The sequence below is a fragment of the Diadema antillarum genome, unplaced genomic scaffold (genome assembly GCF_040938485.1).
Source record: "Diadema antillarum isolate AM-2024a unplaced genomic scaffold, OU_Dant_1.0 seq00000063_RagTag, whole genome shotgun sequence".
NCBI lineage: Eukaryota > Metazoa > Echinodermata > Echinoidea > Diadematoida > Diadematidae > Diadema > Diadema antillarum.
Window position 1 is genome coordinate 915,244 of NW_027271166.1, and position 25,793 is coordinate 941,036.

General features: G+C 36.0%; 1 protein-coding gene across 1 annotated transcript; it reads left to right on the top strand.

The window, feature by feature from the left end:
- Positions 1-7,731: 7,731 nt before the first annotated feature.
- LOC139725864 (uncharacterized) lies at positions 7,732-25,383 on the top strand. Its single transcript, XM_071636941.1, has 9 exons — positions 7,732-7,794; positions 15,318-15,469; positions 17,058-17,203; positions 18,374-18,549; positions 19,733-19,998; positions 21,483-21,518; positions 22,391-22,572; positions 23,099-23,181; positions 24,050-25,383. The coding sequence occupies exons 2-9, from the start codon at positions 15,319-15,321 to the stop codon at positions 24,429-24,431; spliced, it is 1,422 nt and encodes a 473-aa protein (XP_071493042.1). The 5' UTR covers positions 7,732-7,794; position 15,318; the 3' UTR covers positions 24,432-25,383.
- The last annotated feature ends 410 nt before the right edge of the window (positions 25,384-25,793 follow it).

A 25,793-nucleotide genomic window follows, 5' to 3' on the forward strand; every position in this document is an offset into this window, starting at 1 on the left:
AGTAATGTGCAGTTTAATGCCCCGTCACTGTATACAGGCATGCTAACCTCGAAACATTAAACTGCACATTACTTGAATATGAGACTATTCTGAAGCAAATAATTTTCACACAACAATAGATATAAATGTACTCTTACATGAATCCCACAAGGATTGGAACAATCATCCCCCAGCATCCCCACTGATTCCCACTGGTCAGTTACTAGCCATCCCCTTTAAAGGAGTGGAGTAGTATTGATGGAAATGAGGATCTGGGCTTTTAATTTTTTGCGAAATATTAAGAAACCACTTACAAGATAGTACAGTATATTTGATGAAAATCAGTTATCGAATGGCTAAGGCATCCAAAAACAAAGTAAAACAAAGCGATCGCAATAAAAGTTGGGTCCCACCTTTTATTAGGATCGCTATGTTTTTGACATATCTCGGCCATTTCAAAACCAATTTTCATCAAATATACGCTGAATTGCTCTTGGAATTACATGATCTTTCACATTTCATAAGAGCTTTCTCATTTTCTTATCAAAAAATTTTAGAAACCGGAAATTGGTTCTCAACCAAAACTATACGATCCCTTGTGTATGTGTAGCTTTAATAGCATGGAATCTATGTCACGTAAAATAATATCGTATACGCATTTGGCATAATATGTAGCATTGATTGCGTGTGTTAGATATGGGTTTACGTTTGTGGAGTTCTTTTATAGGCCTATGGCAACTATCCGTAGAATAATGATGGTTGTTTGAGCCTATGCCTATAGGACCTACATGATATTTAATGAAGTTATAGTGATATTTCCAATCAATATGATTATACTTAATAAGTTGTGTGATAAATAACGTCGGTGAAGTCAGGGTGATCACGATGCTCAGGGTACCTAAATAAACATAAGTCATCAAGCGCTTGAACTACTTAGATCATTTAATTTCAGGAAAACATTTTTTTCTGTGTGTGTCTGTGTGTGTGTCTGTGTGTCTGTGTGTCTGTGTGTGTGTGTGTGTGTATGTGTGTGAGTTTATACAATGAAGGGATTTTACCCTGAGCTTTCCCAATTTATTTCTTAAACACTGCGAGCACGTCTCGAAAAAAAAAACCGCCTTTCTTTAAAGTCACCCAACCATTACTTCATCACAAGTACATTGCTTTGTCGTTTCGCCGTTATTTACCTCAAAAGAGAAAAACAGCCACTGGGTTTTCCCCGTCAAACTACGTGTAGTCCAGCGGATATAGAAAAAATCATGCACTTGATGGTAAAAGCACCATACTTGGTACACATGTACATGATGCCAATACAAGTCATTTCTGATATGGAAGCCACTCTGATTTTGCCTGTGTCGGCCGTGGCGGCCATTTTTCAAAATGGCCGCCATGTGATATAGCAATGCTGTGTATTTGGGAAACTATAAGTCCGATTGTCGTGATTCTTGTACCAAAGTATAGGTTTTGAGGGTCAAGGATTCCAATAAAATAATGTTTGAGAGGATAAAACCATGGCAACCTACTTATTGGCAGCCATTTTGAAAAAATATGGCCACCATGCCAGATATAACATATCCTTAAAACATATGGACAAAGGGTCATGACTCTGGTACCAACTTATGATTTTGGGGTCAAGGGGTCAACTGTAAGTGAATATAAATCGTTTCATCCTACGTTTTGGCGGCCATTTTGATAAATATGGCTGCCATACAACAGATAATGAATATTGTATATCTTCGAACTCAAAAGATATATAATGACGATTCAAGTGTAAAAGTATAGTTTTTGGGTGAAGGTTTTCAATATAATGATGTTTTAGCAAAGTGAATAGGTTCATCACATCCTTTGTTTTGGCGGCCATTTAATAAATAGCGTACGAGTGTTATGAAAGCGGGATGCCCATTGTGGATTGATTCAGGTGTAAACGTTTGTTTTGGGGGTCAACAATTACTTGTTCACTCAATTTTAGTATTCTAATGTGGAACATCTGGGCATAGTTAACTTTGTAAGCATTTAGGAAAATATGCTCAACTTCCTTCCATAGGATTTCTGTGTGTACAGTGTATGTGAAAAACATGATCTTCACAATTTCATGTCTGAAGTATCAAGATTATACATTTTCTACACTATAGACTCTCGCTTTCTCTGGTCCCTGGACTATGGAATGAAAATCATAGTTTCCAACCAATATAGTACATCTGTTTTCTTTGGAAACATGACACTAGCCTAAGTGTGAGAAAAGTTCTAAAACTTCTTGGGTCACTTACATCAAATGTAAACACACTATATGTATGTCTACAAAATCCATGATTGACCAGGATGTTCTGATACTTATAACTACACTGAGTCTTATACATCAAACGATAAAGTAAATAGTGGCAGTGGGCAGGTCCTTCTGGTCCTGTACGGGTAGAGAGACGTCCCCGTCCTCCACGAGTCTCCCGCTGCCTTGCGGGCAGTTTTTGGGTTTCCGTCAAAGGCTAGGGAGTAAACCTTTTCCAAATCCGGAGCGGAACCCCTAAGGCGGTTAGATGTTGTAGTTCATCATTTCTCCGGCAAATATAATAGGTATTATACAATACATATTTATAGGTTTACATCTAATTGTCATTATTTTTTGCAGCTCCACATGAGTCTACTAGCAAAATATAAACTACAAGAAAAATTATGCTAATTTATGAATTGAAGGAAAACCTCAAAGAAATAGGTTCATAATTATTGGAAGATAAAACTGCAGAATACAATATTCAGTAAATCGATCTTACTTACCGGCACCAGTAGAAATACTGAAGACGTTCTCTAAAGTGCACCTGCATCTATATATGCATTCACGTTCATCACCGCTCATCAATGGATGATCAGGAACAATAATTGTTTTGGATTGTCAGAGCTAATTCGATTCCTTCATATGATTCCTTATAATTTTATGTAACAGTTTTGACAAGGTCATGCTATGAAATAATGAACAAGAACTGAAAACAAACATTAGAAATCTGTAGGTCTTATAAGACTGCAATAATCATGTCTTTGTGGCTGGAAACTATGACAGTACATTAATTGTACTCTCATGTCTATGCATCCAAAATTGGGGGAAAATCTTCTATTCCATTCTCACCATTTTATTCTACCTCTGATATTCAACATAATCATCTTTAGTATTCCAGGTAAGCAACAATTGTACTAAATGTCACTTATGTGATGTTCAATACCTACTTGAATAGTGAATGTGATAGAGGTATTGTCAATCAACAACAATCAATGAACAATAATTGTGTTTGTTGGACAATGCGTTGCTATGGTAACCATAATTTTATTAAAATTTTGTGGATCAAATAACTTCCATAGCATTTAAGCAATCGATCTTAAAATTGGTATTTATGATGATCTACAGGTGTAGTTATGTAAGACACTCTTTGTGTGTGTATTTGACAAAGCGTTGCCATGGTAACCGCATGTTTTCTTCGAAATCTTGTGGAGTGAACAACTTCCACAATTAGGCAATTGAAATAAAATTTGGTAGGCATTATGGCCTTGAGATATAGATGCGGAACACATAATTTTTGTGTTTGTCGGACAAAGCGTTCCATGGTAACTATAATTTTATTAACATTTTGTGGGTTGAATAGCTCTCATAGTATTTAAGTAATTAATTTTAAAATCGGTATTTATGATGATTCATACGTGTAGTTATGTAAGATACTCTTTGTGTTTGTATTTGACAAAACGTTGAAAAGGTAACCGCATGTTTGTTTGTTGTTGTTGTTGTTTTTTGAGGGGGGGTGGGTTTTTTTTCGAAATTTAGTGGGGTGAACAACTTCCACAGTTTTGAAGCAATTGAAATCAAATTTGGTTGGCATTATGGCCTTGAGGCATAGATGTGAAGAAAAAAATGTTGATTAGAAGTGGAAGATTTGTTGAAAGTTGAATTTTTGATAATAAGTATAATGATTGTAGAATTTATTCAAATGAATGAATTGAATGATATGTATTATGAATATAATGGTTATTCTTCTTATTTCTCTGCAACAAGTATTGCAAAACATTTATGTTTCATGTTATTCGTAATCTGTGACGTATATGTTGTTCAACGAATAATTCTTCTCTGTTTGTATCTTTTGTAAGTAACGCTGGTGGAAGGCGCATTTCCACATTCGCATTGTGGACAATAAAACAATCAATTCAATTCAATTCAATAAAGAACTAAACACCGCAACAACATAGGAGGTTGATTTACCAATAATAGGTGAACGATTCTTGTCAATGGGACAATACGTATGGCAAGTGAGGGTGTATATATAATCTATACAGGGTGGCCCCTCAGAAAATGGAAACGAATATTTTTCCAAAACCAAAACGAAATTGTCCAATTTGGTTGAGTACTTTTCTTTCTAGACATGTTTTTGTTAATCATTAATTTCTTACTTTATCTTATCAAAGCTCAGCAACGGAGACTACCCAACAATTGAAGATCAATTTTCGACAATAATCCTATTCAAGCATTCCACATTGTGATGTGCTGTCTCAATTCTTTGTTAGTCTCCCAAGGCAGTGGCTTTTGTTCGATGCTGAAATTTGTTGAATTGAGCTAAGAAATAATTACGCTCGACCCGTCTTTACAAAAACATCTGTAGAAAGAAAACTACTCAACCAAATCTGATGATTTTGGTGTCATTCTTCTTCTAGATAAATTCTCTACAACTCTATGTCATTCATTTTGCCATCAAAGTAATGCAAATGTGCAGATATTTGCGAAAACTCGCGTTTCCATTAATTCTAGGCCACACTGTATATAATGTGTACGTGTGTGTGTGTGTGTGTGTGTGCATACTCTTTGTAGTGCAGCAGTCATATATTATCAAAATGGACATGAAAACGAAATGTGTTACTTCTATCAATCAACAAATGCTTGTTTAAAATCATTGACCCCAATTAGTTTCAAAGACGTACAGTATAGTATATATTGCGGCGGCCATGTTTTAAAATGGCAGCCAAAACATAGGATGTGATGGTTGTATACACGAAAAGATGTATCCATTTAAATAATTGAACCTCAAAAACATATTTTTGTACCAGAATCATGAAGATGCATCCATTGGTTTTAAAGATATATGAATAGAATGTAGAGCGGCAGCCATGTTTAACTGGAGGGAGGCCATATTTATCAAATAGCCGCCAAAACAAAGGATGTGATGAACCTATTCACTTTGCTAAAACATCATTATATTGAAAAACCTTCACCCCAAAACTATACTTTTACACTTGAATCGTCATTATATATCTTTTGAGTTCGAAGATATACAATATTCATTATCTGTTGTATGGCAGCCATATTTATCAAAATGGCCGCCACAACGTAGGATGAAACGATTCATATTCACTTACAGTTGAATTTATCGGAATCCTTGACGCCAAAAACATATAAGTTGGTACCAGAGTCATGACCCTTTGTCCATACGTTTTAAGGATGTGTTATATCTAGCATAGTGGCCATATTTTTTCAAAATGGCTGCCAATAAGTAGGTTGCCATGGTTTTATCCTCTCAAAGATTATTTTATTGGAATCCTTGACCCTCAAAACCTATACTTTGGTACAAGAATCACGACAATCGGACTTATAGTTTCCAAAATATACAGCATTGCTATATCACATGGCGGCCATTTTGAAAAATGGCCGCCACGGCCGACACAGGCAGAATCAGAGTGGCTTCCATATCAGAAATGACTTGTATTGGCATCATGTACATGTGTACCAAATATGGTGCTTTTACCATAATGTGCATGATTCACCCTATATGTGCTCTATATCCGCTAGACTAGTGTGAAATCTACAACCCTTGAGCGCTTTTTGTTTACACAGTAAATCATAGTCATTGTGCGATGATTAGTTCAGTGATTAGTGCCTTTTCTATCATGTTAGATAGCAATCCAACCCATGCTACCCAAGTACATTAAGTTATGTGTGATCATACGGACAATTTTCTGTGCTACTATTAACAATGACACATCACACTTTGTACTCAGCAAAGTTAGTGGGGCGGGGACATGTACCAAATCTTGTATACTAGTACTTTTTATAATGATTTATGATGATTTATTTTCTTCTGGTGAGTATTGTAATGTCCCCTGGTTTCATAGGTATAAATTGACACACACACACACACACACACACACAAATGCACACACTATAGAACCTGTACCAAGGCTGTATATACCTAAAAAACGTATTTCCCTCTCCAGTCTCAGCCGTTTGTCAAGGCCCTCTCGCAGTTATGGTGGCTACTACGGGCGAGCGAAGCGAGCCCAGCCGAGCGCTAGAGTTCGCCCCTATTCGCTCACCACTATACAGCGAGAGGGCCTTAAAAGGCTTTATCCGGTCCGTGAGCTTTTTCTCCCTGTAGTATAGATTTTGTGTGTGAATGCAATTTTGTGTAAAGTGTAAATGTATAATTTTGTATGCATTGGTTCATTGCCATTTTGTGGATGCATTTTTCTTCGCACTTTGCACATACGTTTAACATATGTGTTCGTTAAATATGGGTTTGTTTTGTGGAATACTTTGAAGATTTATATGCTTTACCTATTCATGCAACCATGATGCCTGGTTTTGAAACAGTGTATTCTTATTGGGCCTCAGCCCTACATCTTATTTATAGTAACTCTTCAACTCAATCTGTTACATTATATCAAAGTGGGTTCTGACTACAAAAGTCGTAGGTGACGTTTTTAGCGATGGTCAGGGTATTATGAGTCAACATAAGTCATCATGCGCTTGAATTACATTGATGATTTTATTTCAGATAACCTGTGGGAGGGGGAGTGTCTACGTTTGTGTGTGTGTTTTGGAGGCGCGTGTGTATATGCCTGTGTGTCTGCGTCCTAGTCTGTGGCTGTATGCTTATGCAACGTATAGGGATTGTACCCTAAGCCCCCCCCCCCAAAAAAAAAAAAAAAAAAAAAATGTCATTGTGAATGGAGTGTTGCAACACTCCTCAAGCCAGGCATTAAAAAAATTACGAATACGTCTCGCAGAGAAACTTTCTGTTTCTTCGTTTCATAAGTTACCGAACAGTAATTTTATCATAAATATATTGCTTTGTTAACATTTCACCGTAATTTTATACCTCGAAAGGGGTAAAACAGCCATCGGGGATTTCACATCCCAAGATATGCGACATTTACAAGTCTTTTGTTCAACTTACATAGCATTCATTTATACAGTGAATTATTGTCAATGTACGATGATTCGTTTATGATGACGGTTGTTTTATCATGTTAGATAGCTGTCAGCGCATGCTCCGTAAGTGTAATACGTTATGTCTGATAGCAATTTTCACTGCTACTGCTGAAAAACACATCACATTTTGTATTTATTATGATTATCATAGCAAAGTTAACGGGGCCTTGGCTTATACGAAATTAATATATTCTCTAATTTTGTTTTCCCTCTTCCTCTATAGAGTATTGTACTTTGTTCCCTGGCTTTATGCTATGTTAATATTGCACATAATATATATACACACACACACTTATTATGTACACATGTTTGTATAATTATTACACAAAAACATACAACTCTGGATCCAGTGTTGTTGTTTTTTTTTTTTTTTTTTTTCATGGGGAGACATTGATTGTGCAGAAAAGCAGTGGCAGCAGTAAAGCATGTAATTGAATGGGATATAATAGACAAACGTGTGCGCACGCCCTCCACAGCTCGATCGATATCGCATCATTGCGAGACTCAATGCAGTGTGGAATCATTCTATGACGGGAGCACCTGGCAGACCGAATGTGAACCCACTCTTCGTACAATTTCAGGTAAACATTACTTTGTTACTCCTGCAGTACGTGCAAAGCCCTTGAACTGCAAAGTGTGTACCCTATGCCCAGTTGTTTTTCATGTATTTGTGGAGCCTTGAGTGATTGTACATGAAATGACTTGAACCTTTCTCCTTGAGACTATATGCATATTCTTATGCGTTGATTTGCACCTTCGGATCTCAACTGCATGCATGTATGCACATTGCTGGTGTGGAAACGGAATATATTGTATACATGGCGTACGATAGGCTTGGGAATTTCGGACAGTATTCTCATGTACCGCATATAACGTACGTTCTCCTCTGTGTCAGGGAATGTTTTCCATCATTTTTCGTTCGGTACATTTATTTTGACACTGTGCTTTGCCAACGGTAGAAACATCTGTATCATGTAGGCCTACCATGAACATATCTGAACACGATTTCAAAAGCTGCGATAGATCGCCATTATTCCGCTGTGATCACCGCCTGTTGGTTTCCATTCTGCTTGGTTTTCCCCCGATTGCAGCGTCTTCTATTTATAGCTTTCCAGTTCAACGCACTACTGGCGTGATTTCTTTGAAGGCTTCCGTGGAGGTAGAACGTTGGGTGATAGAAGGCTTTACGGTGCACCACGTATTCTTTCTGGGGTATGTGAGTGGCCCTGAAAAGGGCCTACCCAATCCCGACGTTTCGGCAAGCATGTTCTCGCCGTTCTCAATTCCCTTGAGAACGGCGAGAACATGCTTGCCGAAACGTCGGGATTGGGTAGGCCCTTTTCAGGGCCACTAACATACTCCAGAAAGAATACGTGGTGCACCGTAAAGCCTTCTACCACCCACTACTGGTGTGGTTCGTGACAATAGATATGCAAGCTGATTTGTGTTGGAAAGCAGGCGGCTTTGCAAAACCATGACTTGACTTAAAGCAGCGTCACAGTGTTTTAGCATTTCTACCCAATTAGAAATAACATTGATATAAAAGTATATCTTTAAATACGTATCAGGGCAATTATTCCTCGAAAACAATAGCCCCCGGCCAAAATTAAAATACGGGTTAGTGATGAGGTTAGAGTAAAGATAAGGATTAAGTTTTGGATTTGGGGTTATATATAGGCCTACAATATTATTTTTCGATATATCTGAGAGTGTGCCTTTGAGAACTTGACAGGTAGATTCTTATGTGGATATTTCAGTATTCATAAGGAACGAAGTTGAACACCATGCATAGAGACTAATATCAAAGAAACACTTTTTTATGTTAGTATTTTTCGAAGGTAGGCCTGTACACCTGTAAATTAAAGTTTATAGATGACATCTAGATATTTTGCAAACTTTCACATGAATGAATTTCTCCATGAACTCTGTACCGAAAGTTTCCTGAAAATATAGCAGGAAAGAAATACTATGTAAACCACTGTCCAAAGTTAAATTTAAGTCCTGCAATACATGTGCACGTGCATAATGGTCGAGAAGGAGTTATTATAGACGGGTATTAAAGTCCAAGATAAGGTCCCCTCCGAAGGCAAAATTTCATCTTTCCTGAATATTGACATGTTTGGTATCATTTTGAAGCTTATGAGTTGAAGTTTTGCTTTCCAGGGAGGAAAATATGATATAATGTCAATTTATACAAATTTCAAGGGCTTAATTTCCATAAATGTAAAATATGTACAGCGTTACGTATGGGACATTTATAAAACATCATATTTATTTAAAGGAAAGCAAATTTTAGTTGATTAATATGTGGACATCAACATCAAATAGTTTCACTTGGTATGAAAATTTAGGGATTATGCAAATGATTATGCAAATTAGCATGTGTCCTATAATGAGATGTCCCTTAACAAATTGAGGTCATTTTTTTAGGTTTTTTCTGAAATTTCTAAGGTTATTTGAATGCCCTTTTGGGAAGTTCTGATTTATTGTTTAAAGAAGTTAAATGCCACAGAAAGAAGAAAAAATAGTAAAAGAAATGCTTTTTATTAGGCAATTAAATAATGTTACGAATTGGACAGATGCGTTACGTATGGGACATCCTCATACTTATTGCATGTGAATGCATGTAGCTAGCTGGAAAGGTCTCTCAGTACACAAATCGTCAATCATCCTACAGAAAGCATCCAAACTTTGCAGCTACAATATGTACTTTTGAGTTAAAATAGACACTTGAAACAATACATGTACTTGCCTGAACAATTTTCAGAAAGGGGGAGGGGGAGATGCCAAAATACACAATGAAAATCAGCATTAAAGGGATAGTATAGTTTTCGTAGAAATGGGGATTCAGTTTTCAACATTTTACAAGATTATTGGAAACTACTTATATGAATCATTAAAGAACGTGCAATTCTAAGACTAGAGGAATTCAAAGTTTATTTGATGAAGATCCAATGTGAAATGGCTGAGATATTAAAAAAAACAAAAACAAACAAATACAAAGTAAAACGAAGTGGTCCTAATGGAAAATGTGACCCACCTTTTATTAGGACAGCACATTTCTGGATATCGCAGTTATTCAGTTTACAGTTTTTAGTAGTAGCCACGACGAAAAAAAAAATCATGGGTATACATACTGAAGTGTGACTCAAATCAACAACCTGATTGCTAGACAGACATATCTACTTGATCACTGGGGTTCAACGCAGCAGGTATTGCATATTTGCAAATATTAATATTTCTTGTGCCATTTTTTTTTATTGAAACTGAATGGCAAACTGCCCTTCATCACTGGAAGTAAACACTTTACTTTTCAATTTCAAGGAGTAACTATCCTGATAAAAATACAGGGCATGCATACTCAGGTTGGTCATAAAAATATAAAATATGATTGAATATGATTATGATGATAAATATTTGGGGAATATTGATTCTCTTGACAATCTGGATCAGTATTTGAGTAATTTCAACTGATTCTACTTCAATAATTACGCAAAATACCCATAAACATGGTTCTCCACACACTAAACAAATGGGGGACAAAGGGCATGCATACTCAGGTTGGTCATAAGAATTATAAAATATGATTAAATATGATTATGATGGTAAATATTTGGGGAATATTGTTTACTTAACAATCTGGATGAGTATTTGAGTAGTTGTAACTGATTTTACTCAATAATTATGCAAGCTACCCATAAACATGGTTCTCCACACACTAAACGAACGGGGGACAAAGTGTCCCATATACGTAACTGTCCCATACGTAACACGTCATGTCTGTCTTTTTATTAGAACCTGTAATTGGTGTTTTTTGCCTCATGACTTGAAACTTACCTCTGATAATCTTGAGTGTTGTGACTTTCATCACAGTGAGTTACAAGTTGTAGAATGAAATACTTTCAGAGAGTTTTGAGGTTGAAAAAAAATGTTCAAAAAAACAAAATTTTTCTGGTCCCATACGTAACGGCACATATTTTCTCTTCTACAATATAATTGTCAAAATCATTTTTCTCCTTTTTCTTACATGATTATACTTCTCCTAAATATCAATCACCATGATAAAGTTTAATATGATCAAAGGCCATTAACACTATTTTTTCAGGTCATAAAAGTCTCTGAATGTCCCATACGTAACACGCGCGTTATCTTGGACTTGCCCAGAATATATTATGAAGTTTTGCAGTGAAGTAATTAAAAACCCAATAAGATCTGGGCAGCGTTTCATAATTGAAACTAATCAATCACGGACATCTGCTTTAAGCTACTGTTTAAAGTCATGGCATCTGATTGCTTGAGAGAAAATTTGTCGCTGAAAATCACTGAAAAAATACTTGAGAGGATGCCATCTTAAACATGAAACAACGTTATCGGTGATTGGATTTCAAATAGATATGTGCAAGTCGAAGATATCGCGCACCTTATGTGTGGGACATTCAGAGATTTCAAACCTCTGAAAAGTAATGAAGGAGCACTTGGATTTTACTGTTTGTCATCAGGAGGACTGGTATCCCTGAGAAAAATATTGTGTTCAAGTTTGATGTCATTTGACCTTGGGTTAATTACTTTATTAAAAAAAAATATGGCAACTTACGTATGGGACCAGAGAAAAACTGGATTTTTCAAAATAAAGTTTGAATTGAAAATTCTCTGAAAGTACCTTACTGATCAAGTTTAGAAGTGAAGAAAGGTACAATACTGAAGTATCTTTCAGCAAAGTTTCACTGCAAAAGAATAAAGCATATTTTCATGATGTTGGTTTAATTAACGAAAGTACACTTTACGTATGGGACATGGCTCAACTTACGTATGGGACATTTGTCTTTAGTGCACAAGTGCATTCATGGGAATGGCTTTAAATTTCCCGATAGTGTCATATTCAGTTCCACAAATCATACTACAACATGTAACAAATGAAATAGACTTCTAAGTGGGTACTTTCCCGGTTCAGGTACCTAACAAAAGCTAAAATAAGACAAATAAAAGTAATTACCAATTTACAATTAAATGTCTTAGTTTGGATTCCGTCATGCATTAACACTGTCCTCATGATGTCTACATATACAGATACAGTTACTGACACTCTATTTCGAGCCCATTTGTAATACTCTGGTCAATATTTTTTATCAAATGAAAATAAAAAATGTGCGAATTCTAGCTTGCGACCTTGATACAGCATACATGGACATGTACCATGACTAATTTGTAGTCTTGATAATTTCAACTTTAAAATCAAATGTCATGTGCAATGTAATTTGCTAATACAGTTTGAAGTGGGTACTTTCAGTAGCTCTAGGCTTACCTTGCAAGTTGACTAAGTTTTTACAGAGCTTTATAATTGTTTGAAATGCAGCACAAAACACAACAACAACAAGAGTACTTCATTTTGCTCTGTAATCATCATGTTTTGCCATGTGGATTTTAGCTTGTGCAAAATCAATCAAATTTTAATGAAACTTTTAGATTTTAAAAGCAGTGGTAGACCAAAGAGATAGAAGAATGTATGTACCAATGCTGGCTTTTTTTTTTTCTTCAAATTGCTTGGCTTCAGGTCCATGAAACCAAAGACGACAACATTTGTGTTACTTTGTACATGTATAAGTATGTACAACATGCTTGTGTAGTGATACAGAAAATATTATATTTGAACTTTCAAATCTTAAGAGAAAATGTAATTCTGGAATTGAAACACTTAAGTAACTCACTGATCTGAAACTTACAATTTTGATAAATTCTACTAACCTCATTTGATCATACACTACCAGATTGCAATGCATGTTGATAATTGTGTAGATATGGGGTACAAAGTAAGTATGAGTTGATGAAGGTGTCTCCGACCACATCTGTCTCTTCAAACACAAAATGGAAAAGAAAATTGAATTCCCTATTTGTTTCTGTAATTTGTGTTTTTAGCACTCCAACCACAGAACCAGCATTGATATTGTGGTTTATAGCAAATGTAAACTATAGTCTTCATTTTACATTATTTTCAGAAATTATGTTCATAACCTTGATAAGTCATGACATAATTATTCTAAGGGGTGTGCAGTTGAAATATCAAAAATATCAAAATAAAAAATATTCTCATAGGGTTTTTCCTCTGCTATCAGTAATGACAAAGTTACGTGCTGTCACCTCAAGTGATTTTTCTTTTCAGTAAGACCTGTAATGTTGTCATTGATGGGCGCCACAAGCACAATTGTTTTGATTTCCCTTTTGAGGCTGTACAGCCAGTAGTACATGCTGAACAGTGTACTGCACCTAAAATGACACTCAGAGAATCCCATTCTCTTGGAAAAGTCATTTTGTAGAGAGGTACAGTTGAAAATGAGAACTGAATCAACAAAATGTCCAATATCAAAATGTTAAAAGGAGGAATGTTTATTGAAGACCAGCCTCACAGCCTGTAGTGAAAATAAGAAAATACTAGTATAAATGAATATTCTTATTTTCCTTTCTTAATCATAGAATGACTCAATTATGCTGTTCTTACACTTTCCCTGAGGTCAACTGAGTAGGAGAGGCAGATATATACATATATCCTTCAGTGTAGGGGCACAGATAACCATTAACCAAACAAATTTAAGGACATATAGCATCCATGTTAAAAGGCAGTTTTCCCATTCACTTTGCATGTAATGTCCCATACGTAAGCAAACTTTAATTAGTTATAAATAAGATGAAGGACTAATTAAATTTCCACATTTAGTTTTGCCAGTCTGGAGTTAAAATGAATAAATTAGAACTTCCTAAAGTATGATTGGTCAATGTTAGAAATCTTCAGAAAAATAACAAAAAACATACTCAAATCCTTACGTATGGGACACTTCGTTCTGGGAAAGTGCATAATTTGCATAATTAATGTGCTGACCTTGTCTCACCAATTGGATATCATAATAGCTTATACAGGGGCCATGTCCATAAAGGAACTAGGTCAAGGACACATTCAACTGATTTTAGATGAATATTTTTAATTTGTCCCACACGTAAGGTTTGTTTTTAATTTATGCAAATTAAGGCCATATTTCTTGCATAAATTTGCATAATTGAATATTTTCTTTGCTGGAACTCTTTGACTACAACATGATATCAATAACATTTGATTAAATCAAGATGAATTTTGAGCATCTGAGGGGACATCATCTTGGACTTGCCCATATATACCACGTTTGAGGTGGCTAATGTCGCCTTTCACATTATCAGTTCAATCAACGGTTTTACCGAGATGTCATATTCTTATTCCTGCGTTAAAGGACAATTCAGGTCACCTTCATAGCCTGTGGATTGAGTGAATGCAACAATATTTGTAGAACACATCAGTGAGAGTTTGAGGAAAATCAGACAATCCGTTCAAAGTTCTGATTTTTACAAGTTTATGCTCTATGACTGCTGGATGAGAAGACTACTTCAGCTTGTTATGTCATAAGTTAACAATGATATAAAGAAAATAATTTTCACTGTTCTCGCATTACAAAAAAAAAAAATAACGCACAACTTCCCTCTTGCAGAAGGCAGGTGGAATAATGTTACCCTTGAAATAAATCAGTGACAAGTCGAAGAAATGTGCACTTTTTTAAAAAGTAAAATTTTGTAAGATTCTCTTAATATTTCCCACATATCGCCCTACGCATTCGTGACATGATAACATAATCGTCTCATTTAACAGAATGTCACATATTAAAGTACTATACGTGTAGAGTTTGGAGCAATATCAATGGAGATATGAGTACGTATCTTTACTATTCCATGTAACTGCATATTGTTTTTCCCCTTACATGGTGATGTCAAAGTTATCATATTGTATCTTCGAATTTGTTTCTGCATAGGAATGTCAACTGGCGACGGATAACGGATTGCACTTGAAGGGTTGACAGTGGGTTTTTATTTTCGTGAAATAATTAGTCCGCTTTGTTCTAATTCATCACCTTTTGCTTTGCAGATCATACCTTGTCCCACTCTGTTTTCTATCAAAACGCTTTATACTTCATTAATTGCTACTGCAGGCAAGAAAACAGACTTTGCGAATGACCCCTTTCGTAATAATAATAATAATAATAATAAACCGTTTCTTATTTTTACCCGCCAAATCTACCCTACTTGTCAGGATGGCTCAAGAAGATGATGGCACAGGCGCTTCAACCATGTCAACAAACAACTTGTACCAACAAGGAAACAACCATCTAATGGACAGTGTCAAGGATTCAAATCTCAACAAAGTAGCAGACTTGATATTAGAGTTTGCTGACGTGAACATACGTAAGACCGGGATGATCTAAACAAGTGATCACAGTTGTTTTGTAAAGATAAACCCTGGTAGAGCTTGAGTAAATTATCCGGCTGAGCTGTAGAATGACGTACCGATGTTGACGTAGATGAAAAACGGCCTATAAATTAACATATCACTATCAAAATATCAATACTAAAAATAGTACCATGTCGACAAATTAATTCCGACATGTGATTGTATAGGGGGAGGGGGGATTGCGTTTGGTGAATCCGGTCACGAATCGCTATCTACCCCTGTTCTGGGATTCAACATTGGATCATTTATGTACGTCAGTTAAATAAAGCTAACCTTCGAAACATGTTTTCATCGATTTTCGTGAAGAATAACAATTATTTATGAATATTTTTAGAATATGATACAAAAAATAGATTATTGTCATCACCCTCTCTCTGCTATGCCTTTCCTAAAATCAAATAATTTCCATAAGACGCAATTTCCGTAATGATCTTTACTAAGAACCAATGCAATCAGTATTTTTGATATATTAAAGCCTGAAATCAAAATCTTCCTTCTATGAATTGATCATATCTGTACGGATTTTCTTTATTTTGCTGAGCATTTTATGTGTATTTTACCACTTCATAATTTGTCATTCTTGAGAAGCGTAAAATTCATGAAAGAATTTACTTCAAATTATAGCTTCTTGGAATCTACACCTTACAAGCCATGCCTCTTTAGATTCCTTACATTTCACAAGACTGTATTAGTTCTCTTATTTGTTGTATTTGACAATTCACGCATTCAGCTACTTGTTGAGGTTATGATTTATGGAACAATAAGAAACAGGAAAAATATTGAAGCTATGCACGAGTTTTTTTTTTTTCAGAATGCATTGTCGGTGTTGTTGTTCAGATACCGAAGCTGCACGCTCTGAAATCTATCTGATTATACAATGTATCCCGCTTTTTAGTTTATCGTTAAAAGGTATAACCTTTTGCATCGGTAAATCGTTCAAAAAAAGGAAAACGCAAAATATGATAAATACCACATAATTAATGTAAATTTTCATCTGACACTTGTCTTGGATGCGTGCAGTCAAATTCGTCGCGTGTATTTTAATTCTTTATTGTTACTTCATATTTTCTCCTAAACCGCAAGGAACCTATATCAATATCAGTCTAAGTTGCAGAAGTAGTATACGCTCATTGACTGTATCAATCATCAAATTACACTGAATTTCAGTTAAACTTCAGTGAAGATTTTAAAGGATTCGGTATAAAACGTATGCGGTCCACAGTGATAACGCAACACATAAAATCCAAGCGTTATGTTAGAAAGAATAACTATGGCAAGCTTATCGTCACAAACAGATAAAGGACATGGTAGATTTAGGTTACTTATTGTGTCAAAAGTCAAAAAGGAACTTGGCGGTTATAACTGTGGGGGAAACTGTTGTCATGTTATCATAAGTAGAAAATAGGCAGGTATTTTCATTAGCAGATTTTCCCGCGATGCTATCCTGTAAAATTTTTAATGGTCTCACTTTCTTGGTATATTTTCATATGCCCATGAAAGGAAACGTTGGTATGAGCCATGATGTATTTTGCCCCAAACCAGAGGACTGTTCTGCAGCTGCCAACAACAACCACGGAACTTCTATAGCAGCACCATGTAATGACGTTCATCCGACTCAATATTCAGTAGAATCTCAGCGACCACCTCGATGTCCGGCTACCAATATTGATAACCAAGACGACACTTCAGTAAGTTCCCGAATAATGATGTTATACGGCTTAATAATGCTTAACATTGACGGTTAGAACCCAGCGTTGCTATACTGTATAGAGAAAATAATGCATGTAGAGACATGCGATAGATGGCACATACTTTCATCATCATCTCTGCCCCACTTGTTTTACTGTTCCTCAAGAATTGTCATTACTCTCTTGACTGCTTATTAAACTGAATGCTGATTGGATCCAAAATCGTAGACAACCTTTATCTTTAAATTTTCTAGAAGTATTTTAAGACTAGAAATAGTGATCGTGCACGCTTCCTTAAAATCGCGAAAATGCGAATGGCCTTCTTTAATTCATACCCCTATAGTCATCGCATTCTAAAATTTCATCGAAATATAAATCAGGTGTGCAAATAGAAATCAATACCATTAATTAATTATCGATTGTTTTTGTTTTGCTTTTTTTAAAGAATGAACAGAAATTGTACGTGCCAATTATTGCAGAAGGGTATGTTGACCTGGCATCATTACTTCACCTAATTTGCACATGTAAATTGTTACCTATTTGGCATACCAGTGTATCGTTAAAGTATCTGAATCTTTGAAATTTGTATACATTCTGTACAAGTCGGGAAAAAGGATCGTCCTTAACGATGTTCGTACACTGTATGCATTTAAACATTTAGCTTTATGGTTAAAATGGTATGCAGTACACCTTTTTGGATGGGCGGTATCTCCGCATACATACAAGGACTGAACTATTTGCAACATATAGCAGTACCTATCTGTACGAAGAGTGGTAATGTAGTGGTTTAATTCCAAGTGGATTCACAGATGTACTTTTTCTTTCATCTGGCCGCCAGCGATCTATTTATTAATTGTTGATAAGTCTTTGAATAGCACTCTATCATTATTTCATTCACTATCTGAATCGATTATCATAACCCTCATACTGTAACCTATATTTTATGATTTGACAATTTTCCCTTCATCGACGTTAATAAACACCAATAATTCAATGTTTTACGTGTAGTTGCCATCAGAGGTGATAATGGGCATAAATATTATGGGCAATTCCACGAGACTGACACCCATAAGTCGTATGGCCCACGAGACCGACATGAAAAATTTGTAAAACCCACAAGTCATACAAAACAGGAGTTCACTGACTGCGAATGATTTCTTGTTGGTACAGCAGGTGGCACATTCCCCATCAAAGAGTAGTCCAAACACCGCACCTGACTTATTAATCCCACAGTCGGAGCAGGGAGCTTCATCTGTAGCTCCTTGGTCGAAGGGCTCTGAAGCACGAGCGGCTCCACTTTGCCGTCAGTCTAATGCCGGTCCTCAGCCAGGAAGAGAGAATATTGAGTAAGAAACCACCACCCCCTCCTCCCGTAAAATTATAAACATTTCCTGGATTTTTGCTTATCTATTATGCTTCACATGCTGACACTGACAGAACACTAGAGTAACAATAAAAACTGATAGTATATAAAGAAAACTGATAGAACACTAGCACGGCTAGTAACAATAAAAACTGTAAACCACCCACAGTCATTACGTAGTATTTGGTGCACCTCCACTATCTAACTGCTGCATTGATGAACAATTGTAATTATGGGTTTCAATTCCCCTTTTTATGTGCTTTTTTTTCAGAACTTTTCGCATCGTCAAGGTTGCAGTCTATAAGCACTGAAATAAATCAAGCTCCAAACGCATTCAGATCTCCGATGTCCCCCCCCCCCCACCAAGTAAAATACCTGAAGCTTAAATCTTCTCCTAAAATTGAGAAATCACCTAGTGCAATGTCGATTTTCTAAATTTGTTGTGAATGATCTTTTTATCAGTTTTTTTTCTCATCCTAAACACGTATATGTGGGTGTGTGCACGTATGCTACACCAACAAACATTGAAACCTATAACCCCGTGTTTCATACAGCTTTATCAAGAGATAATGGAAAATGATGAAAGATAATGAAACAACTACTTGTTAAGCTCATGATACCATTACTGTATGAAATATAGAAGAGTATAGAATTGAATCATATTCATGAAGGTAGCGTTTACAGTACTAATTCAGTTTCTATTTCAGGTTTTGTCTTCTCATATTTTGTCCAATTTCTTTTAAGATTGTTCAAACATAACTTCTTACCTCAAAATATCGTCAATAGCAATTATTCAGTGATAAAAGCAAAACTTATTGCAATGTAGTGGAATGATAAATGAGCTATAGATTTGATTGGAAGGCATACGCGTTTTCAGAAAGAAATGAAATAAGATTTTAGGCCTTTTGTATTCTTAATGCTTGTTGCGTCTCCAAAAACAAAGTACTAGAGTTAAAGACCAGTGACGGTTTGGTACTGGTCTTACAAAGTCTGAAGAATCAACAGAATGTGTGATTGCCAGTTATCACCATTTGGCAACACAAATGTAATGACTAATAATTCCGTCAAGGAGGCCTTACCGGTCAGGGCCATAGATCATTTTTTTATGTCTTATATCACGATAGTTCTTATGAAGTGCACTCAAATGCATGTTCTTCTCCATACAGACCCCTCAGTGACCTTGTGTTGTATGATTTGAGTGAGAGGCTATCTGCACAACCTCAGCAACAACGTAAGCTGGCACTACGGCTCGGAATAAAGGAAGAGCAAATTGGCCCGATAATATACCGCAACGAAAAAGACATAATCATGCAGTATTACGAAATACTCCGGACATATCGGCAAGGTGAAGATGAGCGTCAAGCCTTGGAAGGCCTGATAGCCGCCATCAAAATTTTGGGACAGAAAGGAGCAGCTGATTGGCTCATTAAACGTAAGGTTTGATGTGAGATTATACATACATACAATAATCTCCAATTTCGAAGAAGAACGTATATGCACACACACACACACATACACACACACACACACACACACACACACATATATATATATATATATATATATATATATATATATATATATATATAATACATGTAAATACTATGATAATATGGATAAATGTGTCCTAGTCAACACAACATTTTGTGCACGGCACTTTAGGCCTACAGTTTAACCAGTCAAGCCCTTCCATCAAGATTGATTAATCAATTCAAACTTAGTTAACCATGTTATAATTTTGGTGAAGAAATTGCTTTTTTTAGGAAGGAAAAATAAGACACCCCCAACGGAATATTTCATTAAAAGGTCTATAGAGCAGGATATGTTAGAAGAAGAAAAATTTGCAGTTATACGTAATACGTTGTCAATACATTTACAAAAGTGGGAAAACTGGAAAAAGAATTGAGAATTTGTTTTGCGTTTATTTCATAGAGTAGGGTCTGCTGCACATCCACCAGGAAATGCCTTTTCCACGCACTCGTATTATGTGTAATAATGTAAGTCAGGACACACAGGTTTCAGTTGCCTTTGAGGTTTTGTTTTGATGGGGGTTTTGGAAGGGGGAGGGGGGATGGGGTGGGGTAGTAAGAGGAAGAATGGACGGGGTATAGAGTGGTCGGGGGGGGGTTGCGAGGGGGGTTGTTATGTTTTTTTCTTTTTAACAATGAACTTCAATCAATGGATACTGATATTTTAGGTTGGATTGAATGAAAGCTGAAAAGAAATTTTTTTTGGGTAAGTGATTCAGTTAATAGAATTTATTATGTAATGAAAGAATAAAATTGTTAAGAGATTGAGGAATTAGTAATGTAAAACTAGAAAATAAGAGACGTTTATATATGGATTGTGTATATGGATTGTGAAAAAAAAAATGTACCAGAGTGTATCAAAACATGTTAAACTGATGTAAAGTTTTGGTATCAGTTTTGTATTCATTGATGTAAAGGATTATGAAATTGGTCCGGAGAATTTCGTATAAATTTATTTTTATATTTTGTTTCCATTGATGAAGAATAAAATATTCTTTAAAAAAAAAACTTGACCTCATTTTGTAGTTAGCAAACCAAATAAAATGCATAAAACTGTGCCTTTAATTTCAAGTGACAACAACATCTACATGGTCTATGCACTCATAATTCAATCACTAAAGGACAGAAAGGAAAAGAGCAGACAACATAAAATCATAAACATTACACTAAGCAAGAATGTAGGAAATCCAAATCGAAAGCTTATGATGATTTTCGTGCTAGAAATAATGATAATTCCAAGAATCAAATTGCTGTATATATTGTCTTTGCGTGTTACTCATTTTGTAACCCTTGAATATTTACATTTTTGTCTGGAGTATTTGCCAATATTTTCCCCCAATGAAAGTTGATATTGAATATTGCTTATAATGTTTCTAAACACACACAGGAACTGGATCAATTCTTGGAAAAGAAGAACGTGAGGGTATGTAGATTCGATCCCACATTGTATCCAAGCAATTTGTTAATTGTTAATAATAGAACTCTATCCACTGCTCTACCACTTATGGCACGATCATTGGGTGTAGGATAATTATTATCATGATTATAATTAAAGTGTGCGTCTCAGTTTCACGCGAAATCTCTACGACGCCATTGTCATCAACAACAGGTATCAAACTTAAAAACTGTGAGTCTTCATTGTTCAGTCACTGAAAAGCCTACAAGCAAACACATATTTTTTTTTACTGCTACTGTGTAACGTTGCAATAGATGGCATGGTGACAGTCTCATTTCTCGTTTATTCTGGTATTCATATTCTGACCGATCCTCAATACAGATAACGAGCTCTAAAAAAAGCACAAAAAATGGCCTCGTTGCATAAAGTTGAGATCAAACACACGTCAGAAAATTAAAGAAAGGTCTCTGAATAGTATTTTACAGTCAATTCCCATTAGCTGATCCCTGACTTATTTAGCTTGTATTACATTGTTTGTTGTTGTTGGTTTTTTTTTTTTTTGGTGCAAAAGGGCCCAGGGACGCCTTGCTTTCCTCTTTTTATCTTTACTCAATAATATATGCATGTATGATTATTTGTATATATATATATATATATATATATATATACGGTGTGTATATAGATTATATTATATCATTGATACATATATACCTTGTATGTATGACCATATAATCATATATTCACGTTATTTGAATATACAATTATTTTCATAAAATCAAGCTTACACATATATCTACGTACATAATGTTTGCATATAGAAATACTATAAGTTACCTTCGATTGCCTCAGGAAATACTGATCTTGATGGTGAAATGAAACTCCTATCTGCTCCACGCTAGAAAGAGAAGCATGCCTGGAAGGTGATGGCAGCAAAGGCGTGGTCATTCCGTCAGTTTCCGAACTAACTTCTGGATGCGGAAGTGGAGGTCGAGGTGATTCTTCTGAGGATTTACGGCCGTCACAGTTTTACGACATCTTCTTTGTTGCCTCGAAGGAAACAAAGAATACAAACGGGCGAACATAGACAGGTACGTATTAAGGGGGTCATCCTACAAGACCGACACCCGTGAGTCGTACAGCCCAAGAGTCCTACAGCCCACGAGTTCGACACTATGAAAATAAAGCCCATGAGACCGACACTAGGTAAAGACAGCCGACGAATTCGACAGATACAAAATGGGGTTCAATGTGTCGGTCTCGTGGGCCTTGTTTGCTTAGTGCCGAACTCATGGGCTGTATGAGTCGTGGGCTTTATTGTCTCGTGGGTGTCTGTCTCATGACGTGCACCCGTATAGACATAATATGTCTACTTGATGTAGATGATGTCTAAAAATTCCGTCACTTACTGTGACTGTTGTATTCTTCTTCTTTTTTGTCGAAAACGACTATCATTAACAAGTTTAGTGAAACAAAATCTGACTGAAACCGCCGCTTACATTTACATCGATGCCAGTTAAGAATTCTGTAGGAACGTTTCCATGATACTGACGGTTTAGTCGCTTCCATAACTTCCAGTACTTCTGCTTCTTGATTTTGTTCCACGGAAGCGAAAGATGCTTTTCACGGTGGAAAGACATTCAAAAAGTCCGTCCAGGTGGCGGGATGTGTCATGTGTATATTTTGTGGAGTGGTAGTCCATTTTCGGCGTACAGAGGACATAACGGAACGTAATCTGCGCCATAGCAACTTAAGAATCTACATGAGGTTATATACACAGTATTAAAGCATTACAGAATTTCGGAAAAAAATAGAGAAAGGTCTCTAAGAACTAGAAGTATTCTGAGAAAATATATGCATTAGTATATAGGTGCACTTTCATTTTTGTTTTATGGCAGTCCAAAATTTTTACACTTTTTTTTTAAGATGCTTCGTTTCATAAAATTCAAATTTTCTACAAGAATGGCACGAAATATCATCGATGTAATGAAATATCTAATTGGACATGGTGTCCCTCTGGATGCCCTAACCCCCCCCCCCCCCTCTCCCAACGTTTGATATGTTTTCAGACAATTAAATAGTCTGCAAGAATGCATGGATGAACAATTTGATACTCGGATGGGTGTTACACATCTGAGTCTCTTGTCTAAAAACTATCCTCTGATAAACGGCTTCTCACAATTTTTCGTAAGGGTTCATAGAAATCATAGATGGGGTTTGATAGTTCGGGCACATTCGAATGTTCTATTCAACCACACCAGCCTTTTCAAAAAACAAGAAATGTTATGGAATTATAATTAACTTTCTCATTGGTTTTGGCGTTTATGAGATGTTCATTGTGGAGTTAGACATTTCTGCAATAATTGCAAATTTTCTCCTGGTATAAGCAGTTTGCTAATCTGGAGATCAAGAAATTCCATGATCTGCAAAACTGGTGTGGCCCCAAAATTTTGATTAGATTTACAAGTTCTCATTAGCAGTGCAAAGTGATTTTCAGACCACCAGCCTGGAACAGTTTAAATGCATGTTTTTCACCATCTTACATCATTTGTACGCACCAGGTTACGGGATATTTTCCAAAGACATCCGGAGTGGAAAGTGTTTGAACACGGATGTGACGAGAGACTTGGAGTTCCCCAGATGGAATCAATTGAAAACATCCTCAGAGTGTCGAGCCACCTTGTCGTTGCATACAGTGCTGCCGATGAGAAGTACACTAAAGATGCCAAGACGAATATGATCATAGAAATGGCTTTCCACAAGGCGTTTAACGACATGAATCTGGTTGGAAAAATCATTCCAGTGAGCTGTTGCCGCCAGGTAGACTTGCCATTGTGCCTCCAGGCTTTGACAGGGACCCATATTGGTGATGAATACTTCGAGAGAAAACTCGCACGAAGCATTGATCTAAGAGTGAGGAAGGAACGAGTACAACGTAACTAATGTTAACAAGTCGGCTAACTTCTCGATTTCATGACAGTAAATCATTTCATTTTCTTCTTCCACTGAACATATTAGAAAAAAAATGTCACAAATGCCCTCGAGTACCAACCAATTGACTCCAAAACTTACAAAAGAAAGCATAAATACTGAATTTTGCAATATACGGTCGTCAACGAAAAAAAAACAAACAAACCAAATTTGGGTAAAAAAAAAGGTCTATACAGAAGTATCTACACATCCAACTCCACTGCATACAAAGTATGTTAAATATAAACGGAACGTCATCTGACAATTGATGTTTCTGTCTATAGTCAAGTCCACAGCCTTGTTCTTGGACGACAAACCACTGAATTTAAGCTAAAGTACAATTAACAAATCCATAATCGTATAAAAATCAAGGAGAACTTTTGAATTCTTCCCATGATCACAGAATTAAGTGCGTCAAGTAAACAATAAAATGGTATCACAAATACACCTCTCAATTGTGTCTCATTTACATACCTATGTCTCTTCAAATTTTTATTTTCCTGCATTCTTATATTGACCATGTTTGATGTTTTGACCAATGTTTTTCTGTAATATGCATACCCAGAAAATTCCTACCAAATATTTTATAACATTCTTGGTTTATTTTACCTTCTCGTTGATTAATTCATTGATTCGATGTTGATCGATGAAGGTGCATCTAAATAACATCCTATGCAAAAAAAAAAGAATGTTCTGCATACTATCTTATCATTTATGGAACTGGCAATGTAAGTTAATGTGTCATACCGGCGGTACATTGTGAAAAGTGAGGGGCCCAGTTTATGGGAACAGGGACGTCGATTCATATTGAGGAGAGAAGGGGGAAGACATTTTGGATGACAGTTTATTGAGTAGAAAATTAACTGACAAGGAAATCAAAATCAAGACAAAAGAGCTTAACGCTTTCTAATGCCACTTCCGAAATATATCGACTGACAAGCAAACCAAAACAATAATAGAGTTTTGTTGCATTTTTTCGCTGCCGCTTCCGGGGTTGAACAGCTCAACCTCCCCTATAAAAAAATACGGAAGTCTTCACACTTTTGTATGTCACTTCCCTTGCACAATCGGTTGAAAGCAAAGACAAACAACAAAATGTCAAACCCAAGACCTGTATACATGTATAAAGAGGAATACAATTTACTAATTTTGTGGACAAATCACATCGAGTTGAATTGCCAGATCGCATTCACCAGTAAAATCATTTTTCTCAACATCGCTTTCGTTATGCAAACGATTTTTTAAGATCATGTTTAACTGTAACCATTGGCATTACATTGTATATTGTTATTTTAGATTTAAAGCCCACATTTGGCATGCTTATCACTTGATATT

Coding starts and splice junctions, on each gene's coding strand:
- LOC139725864 (XM_071636941.1), top strand. CDS start 15,319: ATGGCTCAAGAAGATGATGGCACAGGCGCTTCAACCATGTCAACAAAC. Junction 18,550..19,732: donor CCAGGAAGAGAGAATATTGA/GTAAGAAACCAC, acceptor TTCTCCATACAG/ACCCCTCAGTGACCTTGTGT. Junction 21,519..22,390: donor TGGAAAAGAAGAACGTGAGG/GTATGTAGATTC, acceptor GCTCCACGCTAG/AAAGAGAAGCATGCCTGGAA.